The following is a 19,845-nucleotide window of genomic DNA, read 5'->3' on the forward strand; positions in this document are numbered from 1 at the left end:
TCCCAGCTTGGCACCAGCTTGTACAGCTTCCGCATCTTCTCCTGACTGGTTTTCTCAGCTCTGATTGTCTGGTACTCCTCATTGTTCAGTATGTATCCCTGATTCTGGAGGAGTCTGCCAGTAGGTGACTTTGATTTTTCTCGAAGCCGTTTGAGAAAATATAGCTCTGAAATGTCATTGAAAATAAATCCTGAACTAATGTTTTTAGGGATCATGTGTTACTTGGCACAGGGAAATGGGTGGGGTGCTCATGTTCCCCCTCCCACTTATTCCCCCACCCCCACAGCTCTGTCTCCTCTGCTGGTGCTGGCTCTTGGGATGCGGCAGGCAGCACAGATCCTGCAGGGGAGGGGGCAGCCCAGGAACTGTAGTGCTGCCTCCTCCTGGTGGGTGGGCACAAAAGCAGGAAGGAGACCCAGTGCCCCCCCCACACACAAATCATGCAGATATGCACACATTTAAAGGGTACTTTGAGGAATGAGGGAAGTCTCCAGTGATTACTTGTTGCTCTGTGTGCCCCAAACCATCTCTCAGTCCAAATATGACTCCTCTGGTTCCTGGTCCTTCCCCACCCTCACCCTTTTTTGGTCATTTTTGGTTCTGTTTGGCCACAGCCTTGAGCAGGGCTTCAGGTAAAACTGTCTTGGCCCAGGGGAGAGCTCCAAGATGGATCGTGCTTCGAGGAGTCAACATCACTTCCCCAGCTCCTCAGCGCACAGAGGGACATGCTGGGAGTGAGGTGTATGTGGTATTTGGTTGAGGAAGGGCAGAAGGAATGTCGGGGGATCGAGGAAGTGGTGAGTAGGTATATGGTAGGGTGGATGGGTGTGGATAAAGGGGGCAGAGGAGACAGAGGAGGGAGAGGCCTAGGGTAGAGGAGAGAGAGAGAGAGAGAGAGAGTTTGAGATGGATGGGAACAAAGGGCTGGGAAAGAGGCAGTGATCACTGGGGATGGAGAGGAAGAATCTGAAATTGTGCCGAGATACTAGGTGACGTGTGTTCTGTGAATATCTGAGAGGGTCAGAAAAATGAGTAAGGAGGGAGAGAACATAACAAAAGGAAAGACAGACTAAGGGGAATGAAGGCAGACAGGCAGAAAGAGGGAAGATACAGTTACTAACCTTGTTGTAACTGTTGTTCTTGGACATATGTTGCCCAAGTCCTTCCACTGCTGGGGAAAGGCCAGAGGGGCTGGGGAGCACCAGGCTGGCAACTCCCCAGGCTGCAGGGCCTTCTCCAAGGCCCCATAGAGGTACTGGGTGACAGAGAAAGGCAGCAGATCCAAAACTCCCTTGCCTGTGATGAGTGGTTTATGCTGCAGTCTGCCCCAGGGAGTGGGGACTAGTTGGTGACAAGCAGTAGCCTAAGACTGAGGTGAGGTGGGGATAGGGAGTGGGGCTTCCCCAAGGACAGCAGAACCCGAGACTGAGAGGTGTACTGCCAAGGGGCAGCATCTCAGATAATGAGGCACCCAAGTCCTTGGAGGGACATGGGGGCAAGCGGCAGCAGGACACCGGCCTGCAGAGAGCGCTCCGGAGGCTGCAGAGCTAATTCCCTGAGATGACCAGCAGGAGGCGCCGCAAGGGTGAGTCCCGCATCGCTACAGGTAGTAGCATCCTCTGTAGTCTCACACCACTATGTGCAGGTACAAAGGGTGGAGTTTCCCCCAACCTCCCTTGTTACTTTTTTCTGGATAGAGTCCTCTAGAGAGGGGAATGAGGGCAGATTGTAGAATGGCCATGGGCAACACATCTCAAAGATCAACAGGTACAAGTCGGTTAGTAACCATTTCTTCTTCCTCGTGTGACAGTACATGTTCATTCCGCTGTAGGTGATTCACAAGCAGTTCAAACTGGATGTGAGCTTGGAGTCTACTTGAACAGGGATTGGAGAATCACACGACCAAATCTGGCCTCGTCCCTGGACTGCTGAGAGATTTCCTAATGAGAAATGAACGTATGGACTTATAACCAAGCTGCCACCTTACAGATGTCCAAGGTAGGCACATGAATGAGAGAGGCTGCAGAAGCTGCATGAGACCTGGTTGCTTGAGCCCAGGACCAGCGCCAGGGTTTCTCGTGCCCTAGGCGCACGGCCATTTCGCCACCCCCGGTGCTCAACCTGCGGCTCTGGTGGAGCTGCCACAGGCATGCCTGCGGGAGGTCCACTGGAGCCGCAGGGGCAGCCGACCATCTGCAGGCATGACTGCGGCAGCTCCACCAGAGCTGTGGACCAACGGACCCTCCGCAGGCACCACTGCGGCAGCTCCACTGGAGCTGCGGACCAATGGACCCTCTGCAGGCATGCCTGCGGCAGGTCAACCAGAGCCACCTGCTGCCCCCCCGGCAAAATGCCACCCCTCAATAATCCTGGCACCCTAGGCGATTGCCTAGGCTGCCTAAATGGGAGCGCCGGCCTTGCTTGAGCCAATACCCTACTCAGGGGAGTCACATTAGCTAAGTGGTAGCATGAAAAAATGCTAGCTGAAGTCAAAGAAGAGATTCAGTGGGAAGACATTGGACTGCCTTTCATTGTGTCTTCAGCTGCAATGAGCAGTTGCAAGTTTGATCTAAATGCCTTAGTTAGATCAAGGTAAAAATCCAGAGCTCTTCCAATATCCAAATAGTCCCCATCTTTATATTTGAGGCTTTAGAAAGAAAGTAGGTAAGTAAACTGCTTGATTAATATGAAAATTGGAAAGTACCTTAATAAGGAACTTTGAGGGTAAAGATAAACTTTGTCTTTACAGAAAACCATGTAGGAAGGTTCTGAAATCAAAGCCTATAATTCCCCAACTCTCCTGGCTGAAATCATCACTATTAAAACAGGCCACTTTCATTCAAAGGTTTAGCAGCAAACAGGACAGCAGCGACTCAAAGAGGGATCCATCATATTTGCTAGTACTATGTTCAACCCCCATGGGAGAATTGTGTCCTTTACCTGTGGATATGACCTGTCCAGACCTGTTCAAAACCTGATAGACATTGGGTTGGAGAAAGTAGGAGGGCTGTACCCACAGCAGGGTGGAAAGCCAAGATAGCCGTTAGATGAACCCTTATGGAACTAACAGCCAACCTTGCTGTTTCAGGAACCAGATGGAAAATATTTTCCATTTTGCCAGGTAAGTTCTCCTAGTTAAAGGCTTTCTACTATTTAGAAGCACTTCCTGTACCTCTTTCGAGCAACATCTTTCCAAAGGCATCAAGTATGAAGCATCCACGCTGTCAGGTGGACAGCATGCAGGTTGGAGCGGAGGAGGTGCATGGCTTCTGGGAAATGATGCCTGAATCCAGTGAGGGAGAAAGTGGAGGTCTGTCTGATAGGGTTAGCAGTGCTGAGAACCAGTGCTCCTGGGGCCACGCTAGGGCTATATGAATGAGATGAGTGTAGCCTCGTTTGAGCAAAACTCTGGGCAAGAGTGGAATGAGAGGGAAGGCAGACAGCAGGCTGTTTGACCAGGGTAGCAGGAAGGCATCGCTCAATGAACCCAGGCTGCATCCCACTCTGGAACAAAACTGATGGCATCTTCTGTTGGCCCTTGTTGCAAACAGGTCCTCTTGGGGAATTCTCCATAGTTGAAAGACGGAATGGCCATGTCTGGACAAAGTGACCACTCGTGGTGCTCAGTGAATGATCTACTCAGCTGATCTACCAGTGTGTTCTGCACCCCTACAAGGTGAGCAGCTCCCTGGTGAATGGAGCTGGTTACGCAACACTTCCAAAGGAGAATTGTCTCTTGGCACAGTCAAGTGGACCAGGCACCTCCAGTTAGCACCAGTAGATTCCGTCTCTCGACTTGTAGAAGGAAGGCCAAGTAAACTAGCCAGATAGTCCCTAATTCCCTGACATTTATATGCATTTTCAAACACGTTGTGTTTGCAGGGGTCCAAACAGAGGTTCCCAATTCAGACCAGAGGCGTCCATAATGAAGGTGAGGGCTGGCTGTGGCAGACCAAAGGGGACTCCCACACAACCTTCTGGGGCGGGTCTGTCCACCAATCCAGGGAGGACAAAATGTCCACTGGTATACAATCCACCATGTCTAAATGATGACAGACCAGTGAATGCTTGCCACCTCTAAAGTTTAAGGTGGAACTTGGGGTGCTGTATCATATAAGTGCACATTGCCATGTGACCCAAGAGGTAAAGGCAGTTTTGCACAGTGGTGACAGGATATGTCTGTAGACCTACAGCAATAGCTTGCAATGCTGGGAATCTCAAGGGTAGAGGGAAAGCCTTGGCCTTCATTGAATCCAGGTCCGTCCCAGTGAACAGAATTTTTTTTTATACATGATTCAGGATCAATTTCTCCAATTTGACTAGCAGCCCCAATGCATCAAAGATGGACTAGATAACAGCTATGCATGACAGTACCTGAGACCTGGTCCAGCCTCTCAACAGCCAGCCATCCAGGTAAGGAAACATGTGTACTCAGGACCCTCACAGGCGCATCACAAGGAGCTACTGAGAGGCCAAAAGGTAACACTGTGAATTAGTAGTGAGGTCCACTCACCATGAACCTGAGGAACTTCTGCTGGCTTTCTTGATCACCACATAAAAGTATGTGTCCTTTAAGTTGAGGGCAGCACCCCTATCCTCTCAGTCTGGGAAGGAAGAGTGTTCATCCAGAATTTTATTTTCTTTAGGCACTGATTTAGTTCTCTTAGATCTAAAATAGATCTGAGACCCTCTTTTCAATTTCAGAAAAAGGAAGTAACAGGAATTAAATTATTTCCCCTGAGCAACAGGGGAACTTCCTGTATGGATCCCACTGTGATGCTGGCTGATCAGAGGCAACTCATGACTCTTGTCAGTTGTTGTCTGCATGTGTGTTCTCTCTGTGTGCTGCACTGGCACTGGGCACGTAGCCAGCATGGCAGACCTCAGTCAAACCGATCAAGATGACCACAGGCTCGGTTCAGTTGCAAACATGCTTGGTCAGGTTTATTGTCAATAAAGCATGGGTAACACCCTATAGATTCCACAGGGATACTAGAACACGTATGCCCATTACATTGGACCATCTGAGAGAGTGGCAGGACTATCTTCTCCCCCCAGCCCAGATAAAGGCTTAAGGCCAAACATCCCAACTTTTATAGACTGAGATAAACAATCTCGGATATACAACTAGTCGGGGTGTTCTTGTGTTAGCATGCTGGAATGTATTTGCATATTCATTGTGTTTTAGCACTGCTAGCAGTACCAATGCCAAGTTCATGTACCAGACACTGAACTTGCAAGCAAGCATCTGTTTTTGATAGGGCCTGACTTTTGCTCGAGCATAACTTTTGCTGACTTTGGTTCAGGCCACAGGTCTTGCACCAGTCCCGTGCATCAGGCTCTCTCTTTCTACTACAATGCTGAAGTCTCAGGCCTCACTGAATGCTTACAATTGCATAGCTGGAAGCCAGGCCAATTGACCTGTGTATTAGTGTAGATCAAAATAATTGTTAAATGTATGTTAGTGTGTGTGGTGTTTAAGCTTGATAAAGCTAGAGATTTTGCATGCACTGTTTTCACTTGTCTGCATTTTGTTAATATTTTGCATTGTAGATGACCCCCAATACCTAAAAACCTCTCCCAATGTGAAAGAAGTCTTGTGTACTGCAAATGAAGGGCTCTTATCAGCTAGGCACTTATCATCATGGGCACTTCAAACAGAGTGGTCATTGTTTAGGGCAATCAAGTTCAAAGAGTCCAAAAGCATCCCTCTTTCATGGCCATCAAAGAAGAAACCATGAGTTAGCTGTTAGATTGTTCTAAGAGAACAAATATTAAAATACAGATACAAAGGAAAATCCTTCATCTTTGCACTGCTTGGATTCTAACAGAGCAGAATAATTGAATGGGAAAATGGAGATCCTCAGAGCTATTTGAGGTAGCCGCAAGAGACTTTTGGGAAACTGGCAGATTACTATATTTTCTACCATTTGGAATAACATATTGTAACTGATCTGTACACGAACTTTCTCTGATTTAACATCTCAATAACTCTCCTTTCTTAGCTAATAAACCTCTAGTTAGTTTACTGTAGAATTGGCTACCAGCATTGTCTATTGTATGAGAGCTCAGCCTGGGTGAGTGACTGGTCTCTTGAAACAGGGAGTAATCTGGCAACCACTGATCTTTACACAGTGTTCTGTATTCTTCACCCATTTTCCCTTCTAATTTCATGTGTGCCCCCCTCGCCGTCAGATTCACAGTTTCCTCGGTGAGCCTCTGCTTGCATCCCATTGTTTTCAATGTCTTTGCCTTCTTAGCTGTTGAGATTATCTGTAAGATAAACTCTTCATAGTCTTCATCAATGTCCTTGTTGACCTTATAATCTGAGTACATTTCACTCACTTCCTGTGCACAATCCTCTTCCTTGAAGTATCATTTTCAATTAGTTTCTGGCTTCTCTTGATTCAGTCTTCGTAGGCATTGTCAACACATGGTTTTGAATGCAACATATGATTGTCCATTTTCTCTGAAGAGAGCAAAGGGCCCTCAAAAGGGAGGGCTTGAATAGTTTGCTCTATGGCTGGATGAACGTGGATGCCTGCAGCCAAAAACACTACAGCATGTTGATGGCAGAAGAAATGGCCCGAACTACAAAATCAGGCACATCTAGATTGATTGATTGAGCCATTCGGACAACTAATTTGCCCTCATCCATCACTGTAGTGAATTCTTGTTTCACTTTGTCAAGTAGTCTCTCTTTGAAATATTATCCACCAGGCTAAATTCCTAATGACCCAGCAGAGCTAGCTGGGTCACAGTTCTGAGCTGCAAACCTCCTATGGATTAAAGCTTCCTTCCAAATAGGCCCAGCTTCTTTGCCTTTTTTCCTTTTGACATTGACACCTAGTGCCTCTCTCTCACACACACATACAGATTAGCAGCTATGATTACCAAGGAGCCTGGAGGGAGATGCTTATCAAAATGGTCAAAACCATGCAAGGGTATATAGTATCTCCTCTCCGCCTTTTTCACTGTATGGGGAAGGGAAGAGGGGACCTTCCAAAACACCCTAATAGGTAGAGCCTCCTCTGTTTCCAGCAAGGGCAGTTCCTGAGAGGGAATTTCCTCTTGTACAATACCAGGCTGGTACTAAAGGTGAGCAGAGTGTCCTTGGTGCAGATGCCCCTGAAACCTAGTCAAAGGCACGGTGTGAAGGCATGATCTAGATTGCAGAAGGAAACCCCAAGGGCTCCAGAAAGGCCACTGATATGGCACTGGGACCCAATTATGCCTGAGCCTTTGGTGCTTGTGAATCAGGCAATGTTGAGGCTCCAGCCAGGACCATAGTGGGTAGGCTGCCACTGGGGGCTGCGGTACATGCCTGGGCTGGACAAAGCCAACCTGAAATGCTGATAAAGAATCAGCTTTCTCTGTCCAAAGAGGGGCAGATCCCATAGTTATTGAGGAACTACGGTGAGAGCTTTGAGATGGAGGTACAGGTGATATCCTGGTCGGTTTCCCTCTATCGTTCTGAGAGGCACATTAGCTGAAAACTCCAATACCATTGCATGGCGAGTCAGAGCCGGAGTAGGAGCAATCAACATTGACATCTTATACACAGGAATTGGATGGGAGACCGGGACAGCCAGGGAAAGGGCACTGACAGGTTTAACAACTCCAGAGCTACAACAGGCACCTTGGGGGTAGACTGTACTAGGAAAAAACTCTTGCTCCTGCAGTACCAGAAGTTGGGCTGATGAGGATGAGGCGAACACTGTAGAGGACAGTCTTGACAGGCCCATCTTATGCTGTGGAGACAGTGACACCCCTTCACTCAAGGACTGCCCCAAGGAAAGCCTCATCTTCTGGCAAACCTCCATGCCCTTGTTTGCACTTGACCTCTGGGCTGAGAATCTTGAGGTCTCCAGTACTGAGTCCTTAGTAATCCTTAGTCCCACCCACATGCAACCTGCAGGGACAGGACACAATCTATTTCTTTATAACAAAACATCTCCCTGGTGCCTTTCATCCAGATCAATGCTCAAGTAATTTACCAGCTGTAGAGATGAGGATCATGTGGCCTGCATCCAGGTGAGGCACAGCTCTCAGGTGGGAGGAGGAATTTGTGCCCAATATGGGCATCCCCAGAGCCCATATGCCTTGTGGGATCAGATGTTCTAGGAGTGAGGCTGCCCATGGGGAAGCGTCGTCTCTCCCAGCACCTCCTGCTGGCTCTCCCCAGGCCCACATTGGTGCTGTTGGCATTTCCCAAGGCCTGGCTAGAGACATGGGGCCATGATGCTGTCACCGCTACATAGTTCCCCAGTACAGAGGACAATGTGGAGGAAGAGAGAGGAGGGGATAAGGCAGTGGCATCTGTGATGTGGTGTCCTGTCCTTGAGTTGGCCCAGTGCCCGGGCTGCCCTTCCTGAGGAAGCTTGGGCCTTGGAAGGATGAAACACAGGGTCCCAGTGCTTCATGGGACCTAGAGAGAGCAAGCAAAAAAGAGCACAGCCCCAAGCCTATAGCCCAGTGCAAATGTCATAAACAGGTAAATAAGAGTTAATAAAACAAAAGTGCTTCATATCTCTTTTGCCTGTAAAGGGTTAACAAGAACAGTGAGCCTGGCTGTCACCTGACCAGAGGACCAATCAGGGGACAGGATACTTTCAAATCTTGAGGGAGGGAAGTTTGTGTGTGTGCTGTTAGTGTTTGGTTGTTGTTCACTCTGGGTTCTCAGAGGGACCAGACGTGCAACCAGGTTTCTTTCCAGTCTCTCCGATACAGGCTCTTATATGTCCTGAATAGTGAGTACTAGGTAGATAAAGCGAGTTAGGCTTATGGTTGTTTTCTTTATTTGCAAATGTGTATTTGGCTGGGAGGAGTTCAAATTTGTATTTTGCTGAAATGATTTTAATTTGTACTTGTATACTTAGGCTGGGAGAGTATTCCCAGTGTCTATAGCTGAAAGACCCTGTACCTATTCCATCTTAAATTTACAAAGATAATTTTTACCTTTGTTCTTTCTTTAATTAAAAGATTTTCTTGTTTAAGAACCTGATTGTTTTTTTATTCTGGTGTGAGACCCCAGGGGACGGGGTCTGGATTCACCAGGGAATTGGTGGGGAGAAAGGAGGGAAGGGGGAGAGAAAGGTTAATTTTCTCTCTGTGTTAGGATTACTGTCTCTCTCAGGGAGAGTCTGGGAGGGGGAGAGAGAAGGACGGGGGAAGGTGAATTTTCCTCTGTTTTAAGATTCAAGGAGTTTGAATCACAGTGATCTTCCAGGGTAACCCAGGGAGGGGAAGCCTGGGAGAGGCAACGGTGAGGGAAAGGGTTTACTTTCCTTGTGTTAAGATCCAGAGGGTCTGGGTCTTGGGGGTCCCCAGGCAAGGTTTTGGGGGGACCAGAGTGTACCAGGCACTGGAACTCCTGGTTGGTGACAGCGCTACAAGTACTAAGCTGGTAATTGAGCTTAGAGGAATTCATGCTGGTACCCCATCTTTTGGACGCTAAGGTTCAGAGTGGGGATTTATACCATGACAGCAAGTGACTGCTGCTAGGCTCTGTGCGGGACAGTGGGGAACAAGACTGTGCTGTAGAGGGGGACACTAGAGGGCATTGTCCCATGGGTCCTACCCTCGGATCCCACTCCCTTTGTCATGGATTGACTCAGAGACACTGGGGAACTGGGACTAGAACTCAGTCAGACCATCTAGCCTGGGATCCCACCTGCTGCCTGCCATCCCAGATCAGCCTCATGGGCCCAACTAGCCTAATATCTGTCCTCCCCATACAACAACCCAGACCACAACAATTGGCAGGTCTGCCCCTGTATTCACACACGCGCTTTAAACCTAGTGCTGAAATGCAGCCACTTCTGGGATAGGATGTGGCAGCTGGCAAACAGTCACACAGAGACACTGCAGAATCATATCACTGAATCACAGACTAAGGTCAGAAGGGACCATTATGATCGTCTAGTCTGACCTTCTGCACAATGCAGGCCACAGACTCTCACCCACCCACTCCTGTAACAAACCCCTAACCTACATCCGAGTTACTGAAGTCATCAAATCGTGGTTTAAAGACCTCAAGGTACAGAGAATCCTCCCACAAGTGACCCATGCCCCATGCTGCAGAGGAAAGCAAAAAACCCCAGGGCCTCTGCCAATCTACCCTGGAGGAAAATTCCTTCCCAACCCCAAATACTGCAATCAGCTAAACCCTGAGCATGTGAGCAAGACTCACCAGCCAGCACCCAGGAAAGAATTCTCTGTAGTAACTCAGATCCCATCCCATCTAACATCACATCACAGACCATTGGGGATATTTACCGCTAATGGTCAAAGATCAATTAATTGCCAAAATTAGGCTATCCCATCAAACCATCCCCTCCATAAACTTATCAAGCTTAGCCTTGAAGCCAGATATGTCTTTTGCCCTCACTGCTTCCCTTGGAAGGCTATTCCAGAACTTCATTCCTCTAATGGTTAGAAACCTTCATCTAATTTGAAGTCTAAACTTCCTGATGGCCAGTTTATATCCATTTGTTCTTGTGTCCACACTGGTACTGATCTTAAATAATTCTTCTCCCTCTATGGTATTTATCCCTCTGGTATATTTATAGAGAGCAATCATATCCCCCCTCAACCTTCTTTTGGTTAGGCTAAACAAGTCAAGCTCTTTGAGTCTCCTTTCATAAGACACGTTTTCCGTTCCTTGGATCATCCTAGTAGCCCTTCTCTGTACCTGTTCCAGTTTGAATTCATCCTTCTTAAACATGGGAGAGCAGAATTGCACAGAATATTCCAGATGAGGTCTCACCAGTGCCTTGTATAATGGTACTAACACCTCCTTATCTCTACTGGAAATACCTCGCCTGATGCATCCCAAGACTGAATTAGCTTTTTTCACAGCCATATCACATTGGCGGCTCATAGTCATCCTGTGATCAATCAATACTCCAAGGTCCTTCTCCTCCTCTGTTACTTCCAAGTGATGCATCCCCAGTTTATAACAGAAATTCTTGTTATTAATCCCTAAATGCATGACCTTGCACTATTCACTATTAAATTTCATACTATTACTATTATTTACAAGGTCATCCAGATCTTCCTGTATGAAATCCTGGTTCTTCTCTCTATTGGCAATACCTCCCAGTTTCGTGTCATCCACAAACTTTATTAGGACATTCCTGCTTTTTGTGCCAAGGTCAGTAATAAAAAGATTAAATAATATTGGTCCCAAAACTGATCCCTGAGGAACTCCACTAGTAACCTCACTCCACCCTGACAGTTCACCTTCAGTACGACCCATTGTAGTCTCCCCTTTAACCAGTTCCTTATCCACCTTTCAATTTTCATATTGATCTCCATCTTTACCAATTTAGCTAAGAATTCCCTATGTGGAACCGTATCAAATGCCTTACTGAAATCGAGGTAAATTAGATCCACTCCATTTCCTTTGTCAGAAAAAGGAATTGGGGACAGAGAGTGAAAGCCAATCATGAGCACAACCTTCATTAGTTCTGTGGAACTGAGGTTGGGAATAAAGAGCAAATACAGTGGCCCCATTGGTATAGTGAGGGCAGAAGCTGCTGAACAGAGTTCCCTGCTGTCCCTGGACCTTGAGCACAGCTCCCTCTGCTTCCCCTGTGCAGGATCTTTCCAGCAGAGGACAGGGCTCTGTGCCCTGGAGCTGTTGTGAAGGGCTAAATGGAGCCTTGGTCTCTTTTAAGAGTTACTACTATGGCCAATGAAGATTTAAAGCTACTGGGTGATTTACAGCCCACCTACAGCTCCTGCCCTGGCGCTACCCTGCTGCTTAAAATCTGAGTGCAGCCCCTGTACCGCAGTGATGGCTGAGGTATAAAAACCCAGAGAGCAGAGCTAGTGACCCTGTCGGGAGGGGCTTGGGGTGCAATGGGAAGTTATTTCCCATATTTGATTTTACCCTCTTACTCTTCAGTGAGGCTTTTGTTTGTTGCCTTCAGCACCAGGTACGTGGCACCAGGTTTTGGTGCCAGGCACCACAGCTCCGCATCAGCTCACCTTGCATCTGTATTTCCGGTTGCAGCTTGACACTATGAAGCACATCTAGGATGTCATCAACACAGGAGACTTGTTGAATCAGCTTCTCCCGGCTCCAATCCACGAAATGTTCCCCTGAGCAGAGGGACATAAAAACACCTCATTGAAACATGGGGTTTGGGTGCCAGGCTCCATCAGCTTGGTCCTAGTGTTGTTGAGCCAGAGCCATGAGCTGGAGTTGGGGCAAAGCTGCCCTGCCCCAGGGGGAGCTCCCAGACAGTCTGTGCCTCAAGGTGGAGGGGGGCTGAATTTCTGGTCATCCGGGAGCCAGGCTGCAGTTCCCCAGGCCAACCTCTGCAGGGAAATAAATGGGGGGAGGGGGCGCAGAAGGAGGGGATCATGGAGTATCAGGCTACGTGGCTGTCTAGCACTCACCCCGTACTCATCCCTTCCCACACTATACCGCCCTGCACAACCTCCCTCTACCACACACACAGAGAATACCCCTGCACAACCCCCTCACACAGACTATATCTTCCCAGTATTTCCTGCCTTAAGGATGAGCAATGGGGTGGGGGGAAGGGAGCAGATAGGAGCAAGCAGAGGCAGAGCTTGGGGGAAGAGGCAGAGGAGGGGCAGGGCCTCTCGGCAGAGCAAGGGGAAGAGCCATAGACTCATGCACCACCTATGATCCTTTCTATCACAAAGGGAGAGAGCACAGTTTACAATTATTAGAGATGGATGAGGGGGGACCGACAGGAACGGATGGTTCCACTGGAGCAAGAAAATGTGAGGAAGGGAGGAGCGAAGTAACAGCAAAGGAAAAGGAGCATGGGGTAGGGCGGGGGTGCAAAGAGAGTGAACTCAGCAGTGGGGAATGGCTGTGATGGGAGGATGGAGTGAAGCAAACAGTCAATCCGAGAGAATAAGATCAGCAGTGAGGCATGGAGGATTGTGATTGGCTGGAAGGAAGAGGCAAGCAGCGAATCAGAGGAGAGGAAAAACCATCTAGGGTTTGAATTGTAGCAGGCAGATTCTGCTGGCACCCGGACACTGGGAAGAACTGGCCTAAGGATGGGGACATAGCCGGGACACATGGAGGGCAGACATTCCTGTCTACGGAGTGCCCAGGATGGCCTCACTCCCTCCAGCCATTTGCAGGGTGAGAGGGGGAATTTGCTCCCAAGATGGGGATTCCCAGAGCCCACATAAATTGAGGGACTGGATGTGTGTACTAGGGATGAGGCTGCAATCTCTGGTGTGGAGTCCAGCCCACCAGCTCACCTGGTGCTTTGGCTGCCCTCACGTGGGAGCACAGTGTGAGCCTTGGAGGCCTGACACACGGGGCCCTGGTTCCTCATGGAGCCCAGAGAGCACAAGTGAGAGAGGGCAATTCACCTACAGTCCAGAGCCCCCCAGGGGCTGGATCACTGCATAGCCCAGTGAGAGTGATAGCTGCTGAGCTCTGCATGGGGCAGTGAGGAAAATGCATCCTGCCCCTTTGGTCATGGATTCACCCATGGACACAGTTAACAGATACACAGCCCTGGGGAGCTAGGATGAGAACTGGATCAGATCAATGGGCCATCTAACCTGGGATCCCACCTGCTGCCTGCCACCCCACATCAGACTCATGGGCCCATCTGGACCAGTATCTGTTGTCTCCTGCCACCCACCCATCCACAGAATTGCTTTTAACCTAGTGCTGAAATGCAGCCACTTCTGGGATGGGACGTGGCAGCTGAGAAACAGCCAGGCAGTGACACTGCACAAAAACCAAAGCAGGACAGTAAGTGAAAGTGAATCATGAATCGACTGCCGTGGAACTGCAGTTGGGAATAAAGAGCAAATACAGTGGCCCATTTGTATGGTGAGGGAAGAAGGACCTTTGGCTGCTGTGGGCCAATACACATGTTAACGGGCTTGTCCAGTTGGCCAGTTAGTGTGTGGCAAACCGGTGTAAACCTACACCACACTAGCCTGCAACTCTCTAATGTAGAGGTACTCAAACTTTACGATGAACCACCTTCTGGAGAGTCAAGTCACATGCATGCCCCCCCTTTTTCTAAGGGGACAGGGGTGCCTGGCACCCACAAGGGGTGTCTGGTACCTGCCCGGGGCGAGTACTCACCATGTGGCAGTTGAGGAAGCCTTCTGCTCCCTGCAGTGGTTACGGTGGTCTTGGGTGCCTGGACTCACATTCCTGCCTGTCCCCCACCCACCACTGTGTTCCTGGGAAACAAGCAGGGCTGAGCTGAAAGGCCAGGGTCAGGAGGGGAGCAGACAGCTGCACCCACTGAGCACTGGCGCCCTGTGGAACACAGTTCACTGCTGTCCCCGGCCCTTGAGCGCAGCCCCATCTGCTTGCCCTGCACAGGCTCTTTCCAGCAGAGGACAGGGCTCTATGCCCTGGATCTGCAGTGATGGGCCGGGGTGGGCAAGGGGCTCTGGTGGCAGGACAGTAACTAGACCTGTGGTGCCACTCTCCACTTGCAGAGTCCCTGGTGGCCTCTCCAGTAGAGATGGGTAACTGCAGCTGCTATGGCAGGGTCAATGCCTGCTCCTCCCATGTTGGGTGCTCAGGGTGGCCAGCGCTGTATGGGGAAGCTGCCAGGGGGCAGAAATCGGTGCAGTCATGGTGGATTTTGACACTAACCCACAGGTTGGGTGTCCCCACTGAGGTGAGTCAGTATGGGGCTGGCACTAGCCACCTGGCATTGCCACTCATTCCCCAAATGTTCCTTCACACCCTCCCAAGGCGAGGGAGGGCGGGAAATGTGCCCTACAGTTTGAAAACTCTGCCTTGAGGAAAGAGATTATAATTATCTACCTGCACACTCATCAGCAAGGGCTCTGTTTGTTATCCACAGTACCCGGTAGAGCCGGTCCTTTTGCTCCCTCCGCCAGCTCGGCACCAGCTCGTACAGCTTCTGCATTTTCTCCACATTGGATCTCCCGGTGCTGATGCTCTGGTATTGCTCAGGGGTTAGCGTGTGCCCCCGAAGTAGCTTCAGGACTCTGTCCACTTCTGAGACTTGCTGGATCAGCTTCTCTCGGTGCCGGTCAACAAAGTGTTTCTCTGGAGAGAGACATTTCACTAAAATAAATGGTAATTGCTGATTTTAGTGCTCCACAGGGTAGTGGGGGGCATGCAGGGCCATGGCTCCAACTCCTTCTGTCCCTGAAAACCTCTCCCAGGGAGAATTGTCCCCCAGGTCACACGGAAAGCGATTCTATGATTCCCCACCCTTGGGTGTGCCCTGCCCCTCTCTCTGGGACCAAGAGTTCCTTCTCTCCCCTCACCAGCTTTGTCACCACAAGGAATCCAGACCCTGAAAGAGGCATGAGCAGGGATGGGGGCAAATGTCATTTATCCAACAAAGAAGGTAGGTGGTCCCAAGTAGAGAGGAGGGGGAAGGTAAATACAACCCCATCATTTACTCCAGTTCCACCCCTCACTGCCTGATTTAATTCACACCCCTGTCCTCTTTGGTTAAAGAGACTGGACCTGGGGTTTTGTCCTGGGCCAAACTTCACCCCCTCCAATATTCTGGGGGGGTTAGAATCTGACTGAATGTTACAAATACCCCAACCTACATAACAAACTAAAGCAACCCCGAGGGACCCAATCCCCCAATCAGAAGCGGGTGTGTAGCTCCTATGGATGGGAAGGGGAGCGGAACTGAGACCCAGCCAATAGGCAATGCGCAGCCCAGCTCTGCGCTGTGCAACCAGAGCCGGCTCTGTCTGGAATGGAGCTGGCAGCACCAAATAATCTCAGACATGGGGGCAAACGCTCCCACAGACTCACTGCACATTATATTGTCGTGAGGGTGACGTAATAATCTGTGCCCTGCTCTGATGCTGCAGTGCTGGACAAGGGATAAATAGCCAGAGAGGTGATCTAGAGTCCTCCTTGGGATGAGATCAAGGTTCATAATGGCGAGCATAGGAAGCGGGTTTCCCTGATGTCATTTATTTACCCTCCAGCTCTTCAGTCAGGTCTCTGTTTGTTCTCTGCAGTGCCTGGTAGAGCCGGTCCTTCTGCCATTCGTCCCACCTTGGCACCAGCTTGTACAGCTTCCGCATCTTCTCCTGGCTGGTTTTCTCAGCTCTGATTGTCTGGTACTGTTCATCGTTCAGTATGTATGCCCGATTCTGGAGGAGTCCGCCAGTAGGTGACTTTGATGGTTCTCGAAATCGTTTGAGAAAAAGTTGCTATGAAATGTCATTGAAAATAAATCCTGAACTAATGTTTTTAGGGATCATGTGTTACTTGGCACAGGGAAATGGGTGGGCTGCTCATGTTCCCCCTCCCACTTATTCCCCCACCCCCACAGCTCTGTCTCCTCTGCTGGAGCTGGCTCTTGGGAGGCGGCAGGCAGCACAGATCCTGCAGGGGAGGGGGCAGCCCAGGAACTGTAGCGCTGCCTCCTCCTGGTGGGTGGGCACAAAAGCAGGAAGAAGACAGTTCCCACCCACTCACACACACAAATCAGGCAGACATGCACACATTTAAGGGTACTTTGAGGAATGAGGGAAGTCTCCAGTGGTTACTTGTTGCTCTGTGTGCCTCAAATCATCTCTCAGTCCAAATATGACTCCTCTGGTTCCTGGTCCTTCCCCACTCTCACCCTTTTTTGGTCATTTTTGGTTCTGTTTGGCCACAGCCGTGAGCAGGGCTTCGGATAAATTGTCTTGGCCCGGGGGGAGCTTCAAGATGGATTGTGTCTCGAGGAGTCAACATCACTTCCCCAGCTCCTCAGCGCACAGAGGGACATGCTGGGAGTGAGGTGTATGTGGTATTTGGTTGAGGAAGGGAAGAAGGAATGTGGGGGGATCGAGGAAGTGGTGAGTAGGTATATTGTAGGGTGGATGGGTGTGGATAGAGGGGGCAGTGGAGACAGGAGGGAGAGGCCTAGGTTAGGGGAGAGAGAGAGAGAGAGTTTGAGATGGATGGGAACAAAGGGCTGGGAATGAGGCAGTGATCACTGGGGATGGAGAGGAAGAATCTGAAATTGTGCCGAGATACTAGGTGACTTGTGTTCTGTGAATATCTGAGAGGGACAGAAAAATGGGTAAGGAGGGAGAGAACACAGCAAAGGGAAAGACAGAATAAGGGGAATGAAGGCAGACAGGCAGAAAGAGGAAAGATACGGTTATTAACCTTGTTGTAACTGTTATTCTTGGACATATGTTGCCCAAGGTCTTCCACTGTAGTTTTAAGTGCATCCGGTACACATCTGTCAGAAATTCTTCCCTCAGGGGTACCCATCAGGATAGCATGAGCACCCTCCGTAGTCTCACACTACTATGTGCAGGTACAAATGGTGGAGTTGCCCCCAACCTCTCTCAGTTACTCTTTTCTGGATAGATTCCTGTAGAGAGGGGAAGGAGGGCAGATTGTAGAATGGCTATGGGCAACACATCTCAAAGATCAACAGGTACAAGTCGGTTAGTAACCATTTCTTCTTCCTCGAGTGACAGTACATGTTCATTCCGCTGTAGGTAACTCACAAGCAGTTCAAACTGTATGTGAGCTTGGAGTCTACTTGAACAGGGATTGGAGAATCACACGACCAAATTTGGCATCGTCTCTGGATTGCTGAGAGATGTCAGTGAGAAATGAACACACGGACTTATAACGAAGCTGCCACCTTACAGGTGTCCAAGATAGGCACATGAGTGAGAGGCTGCAGAAGCTGCATGAGACCTGGTTGCTTGAGCTAACACCCTACTCAGGGGAGTCACATTAGCCAAGTGGTAGCATGAAAAAATGCTAGCTGAAATCAAAGAACAGATTCATTGGGAAGTGTCATAAACAGATAGCTAAGGGTTAATGTTCTTTTACCTGTAAAAGGGTAACAACAATAATCTGAAACACCTGACCACAGGACCAATCAGGAAACAAGATTTTTCAAATCTGGGTGGAGGGAAGTTTTGGGTGTGAGTTCTTTGTTCTTTGTCTTGGTTCGGTGACCCTCTCACCTCTGAGAGTGATCTCTCTCTATCTCCAAGCTTTCTAATCTTCTGTTTCCAAGTTGTAAGTACAAGGATAGTAAGACAATAGGTTTATATTGCTTTTTTGTATTTACATGTGTGTAGTTGCTGGAATGTTTTAAATTGTATTCTTTTTGGATAAGGCTGTTTATTCATTTTTTTTTCTTTTAAGCAATTGACCCTGTATTTGTCACCTTAATATAGAGACCATTTTTATGTCCTTTTCTTTCTTTTTATATAAAGCTTTCTTGTTAAGACCTGTTGGAGTTTTTCTTTAGTGGGGACTCCAGGGAATTAAGTCTGCAGCTCACCAGGGAATTGGTGGGAGGAAGAAGTCAGGGGGGAAAGTCTCTTTGTGTTAGATTTACTAGCCTGACTTTGCATACCCTCTGGGTGAAGGGGAGGGGAGAGATTAGACCTTGTGGTTCCAGGACTGGAAGCAGGGAGGGGGGAATCCCTTTGTTTAGATTCACGGAGCTCGAGTCTGTATATTCTCCAGGAGCCCAGGGAGGGAATACCTGGAGGGGGAGGAAGGTTTTGGGGGGACCAGAGGGTATCAAGACCCTACAAATTCCTGATTGGTGGCAGTGTTATCAGATCCAAGCTGGTAATTAAGTTTGGAGGTTTCATGCTAACACCCATATTTTGGACGCTAAGGTCCAGATCTGGGAAAAAATGTTATGACAGGAAGACATTGGACTGCTCTTCATTCTGCCTTCAACCGCAATGAGCGGTTGCAAGGTCGATCAAAATGTCTTAGTTAGATCAAGGTAAAACCCCTAAGCTCTCCCAAAATCCAATTATTCCTCATCATTATGTTTATGAGGCTTTAGAAAGAAAACAGGTAAGTAAACTGCTTGAGTAATATGAAAATTGGAAACTACTTTAGTAAGGAATTTTGGGCGAGGCTGAAGGTAAACTTTGTCTTTATAGAAAACCATGTAGATAGGTTCAGATATCAGAGCCCATAATTCCCCAACTCTCCTGGCTGAAATAATCACTATCATACAGGCCACTTTCATACACAGGCTTAGCAGCAAACAGGACACCAGCGGCTCAAAGGAGGATCCATCAGATTTCTAGTAATACATTCAAGCCCCACAGGAGAATTGTGTCCTTTACCTGTGGGTATGACCTGCCCAGATCTGTTATAAACCTGACACACGTTGGGATGGGAAAAGTAGGAGGGTTGTACCCACAGCAGGGTGGAAAGCCAAGATAGCCGCTAGATGAACCCTGATGGAACTAACAGCCAACCTTGTTGTTTCAGGAACCAGATGGAGAAATTTTTCCATTTTGCCAGGTAAGTTCTCCTAGTGGAAGTCTTTTCTACTGTTTAGATGCACTTCCTGTACCTCTTTCGAGCAACATCTTTCCAAAGGCATCAAATACGAAGCATCCAGACTGAATTCAGCCAGTCAGAAAACAGGAGAATAAAATGGTAAAAATGGTCCAATTTTCCTCCAGATTCCTGAATAAACTTCAAAACTGTTGGAATCTGACACATTTCCACCAGCTTTATAGTGACCAATCTCCAATTTGGCACCTGTATGTGCTTTCACAATTCTAATAGTAATAACTTGGTCAAACAAATTAAAAAGTTTTAAAAAGAGGTTTGTTTTTTTCTTGATATTTTTTGCTAGTCCATACTTAAAAAAAAATATTTCCCACAATTTCTCTCATTAAAATTGGGAGTAAATTTTGAAATTAAAATTTTGAAATCTGAAAAACACTATCCAAGTTCTAGTTTGAGACTTGCCTACATAAATATTTAGTTGATAGCAAGCCAGGGTTTAAATCTACCCCACACTGAGTGTCATTGAGGATACTGCTACTGAACACTAGGAGACTTTTAGTGCACAGCAGCAGGGT

The 19,845-nt window shown here is 48.4% G+C and overlaps 1 protein-coding gene across 1 annotated transcript in view; it reads right to left on the bottom strand.

Moving 5' to 3' along the window:
- The window catches only part of LOC115651392, a 92,652-nt gene that overhangs the window by 23,132 nt on the left and 49,675 nt on the right, over nt 1–19,845 (bottom strand). Inside the window, exons 9-11 of the mRNA XM_030562322.1 lie at nt 15,957–16,166; nt 14,804–15,052; nt 11,995–12,108 (exon numbers count right to left, since the gene is read on the bottom strand). Coding sequence (XP_030418182.1) covers nt 11,995–12,108; nt 14,804–15,052; nt 15,957–16,166 — 573 coding nt within the window. The remainder of the gene's footprint in view (nt 1–11,994; nt 12,109–14,803; nt 15,053–15,956; nt 16,167–19,845) is intronic.

This window comes from Gopherus evgoodei, chromosome 4 (assembly GCF_007399415.2).
Source record: "Gopherus evgoodei ecotype Sinaloan lineage chromosome 4, rGopEvg1_v1.p, whole genome shotgun sequence".
Classification (NCBI taxonomy): domain Eukaryota; kingdom Metazoa; phylum Chordata; order Testudines; family Testudinidae; genus Gopherus; species Gopherus evgoodei.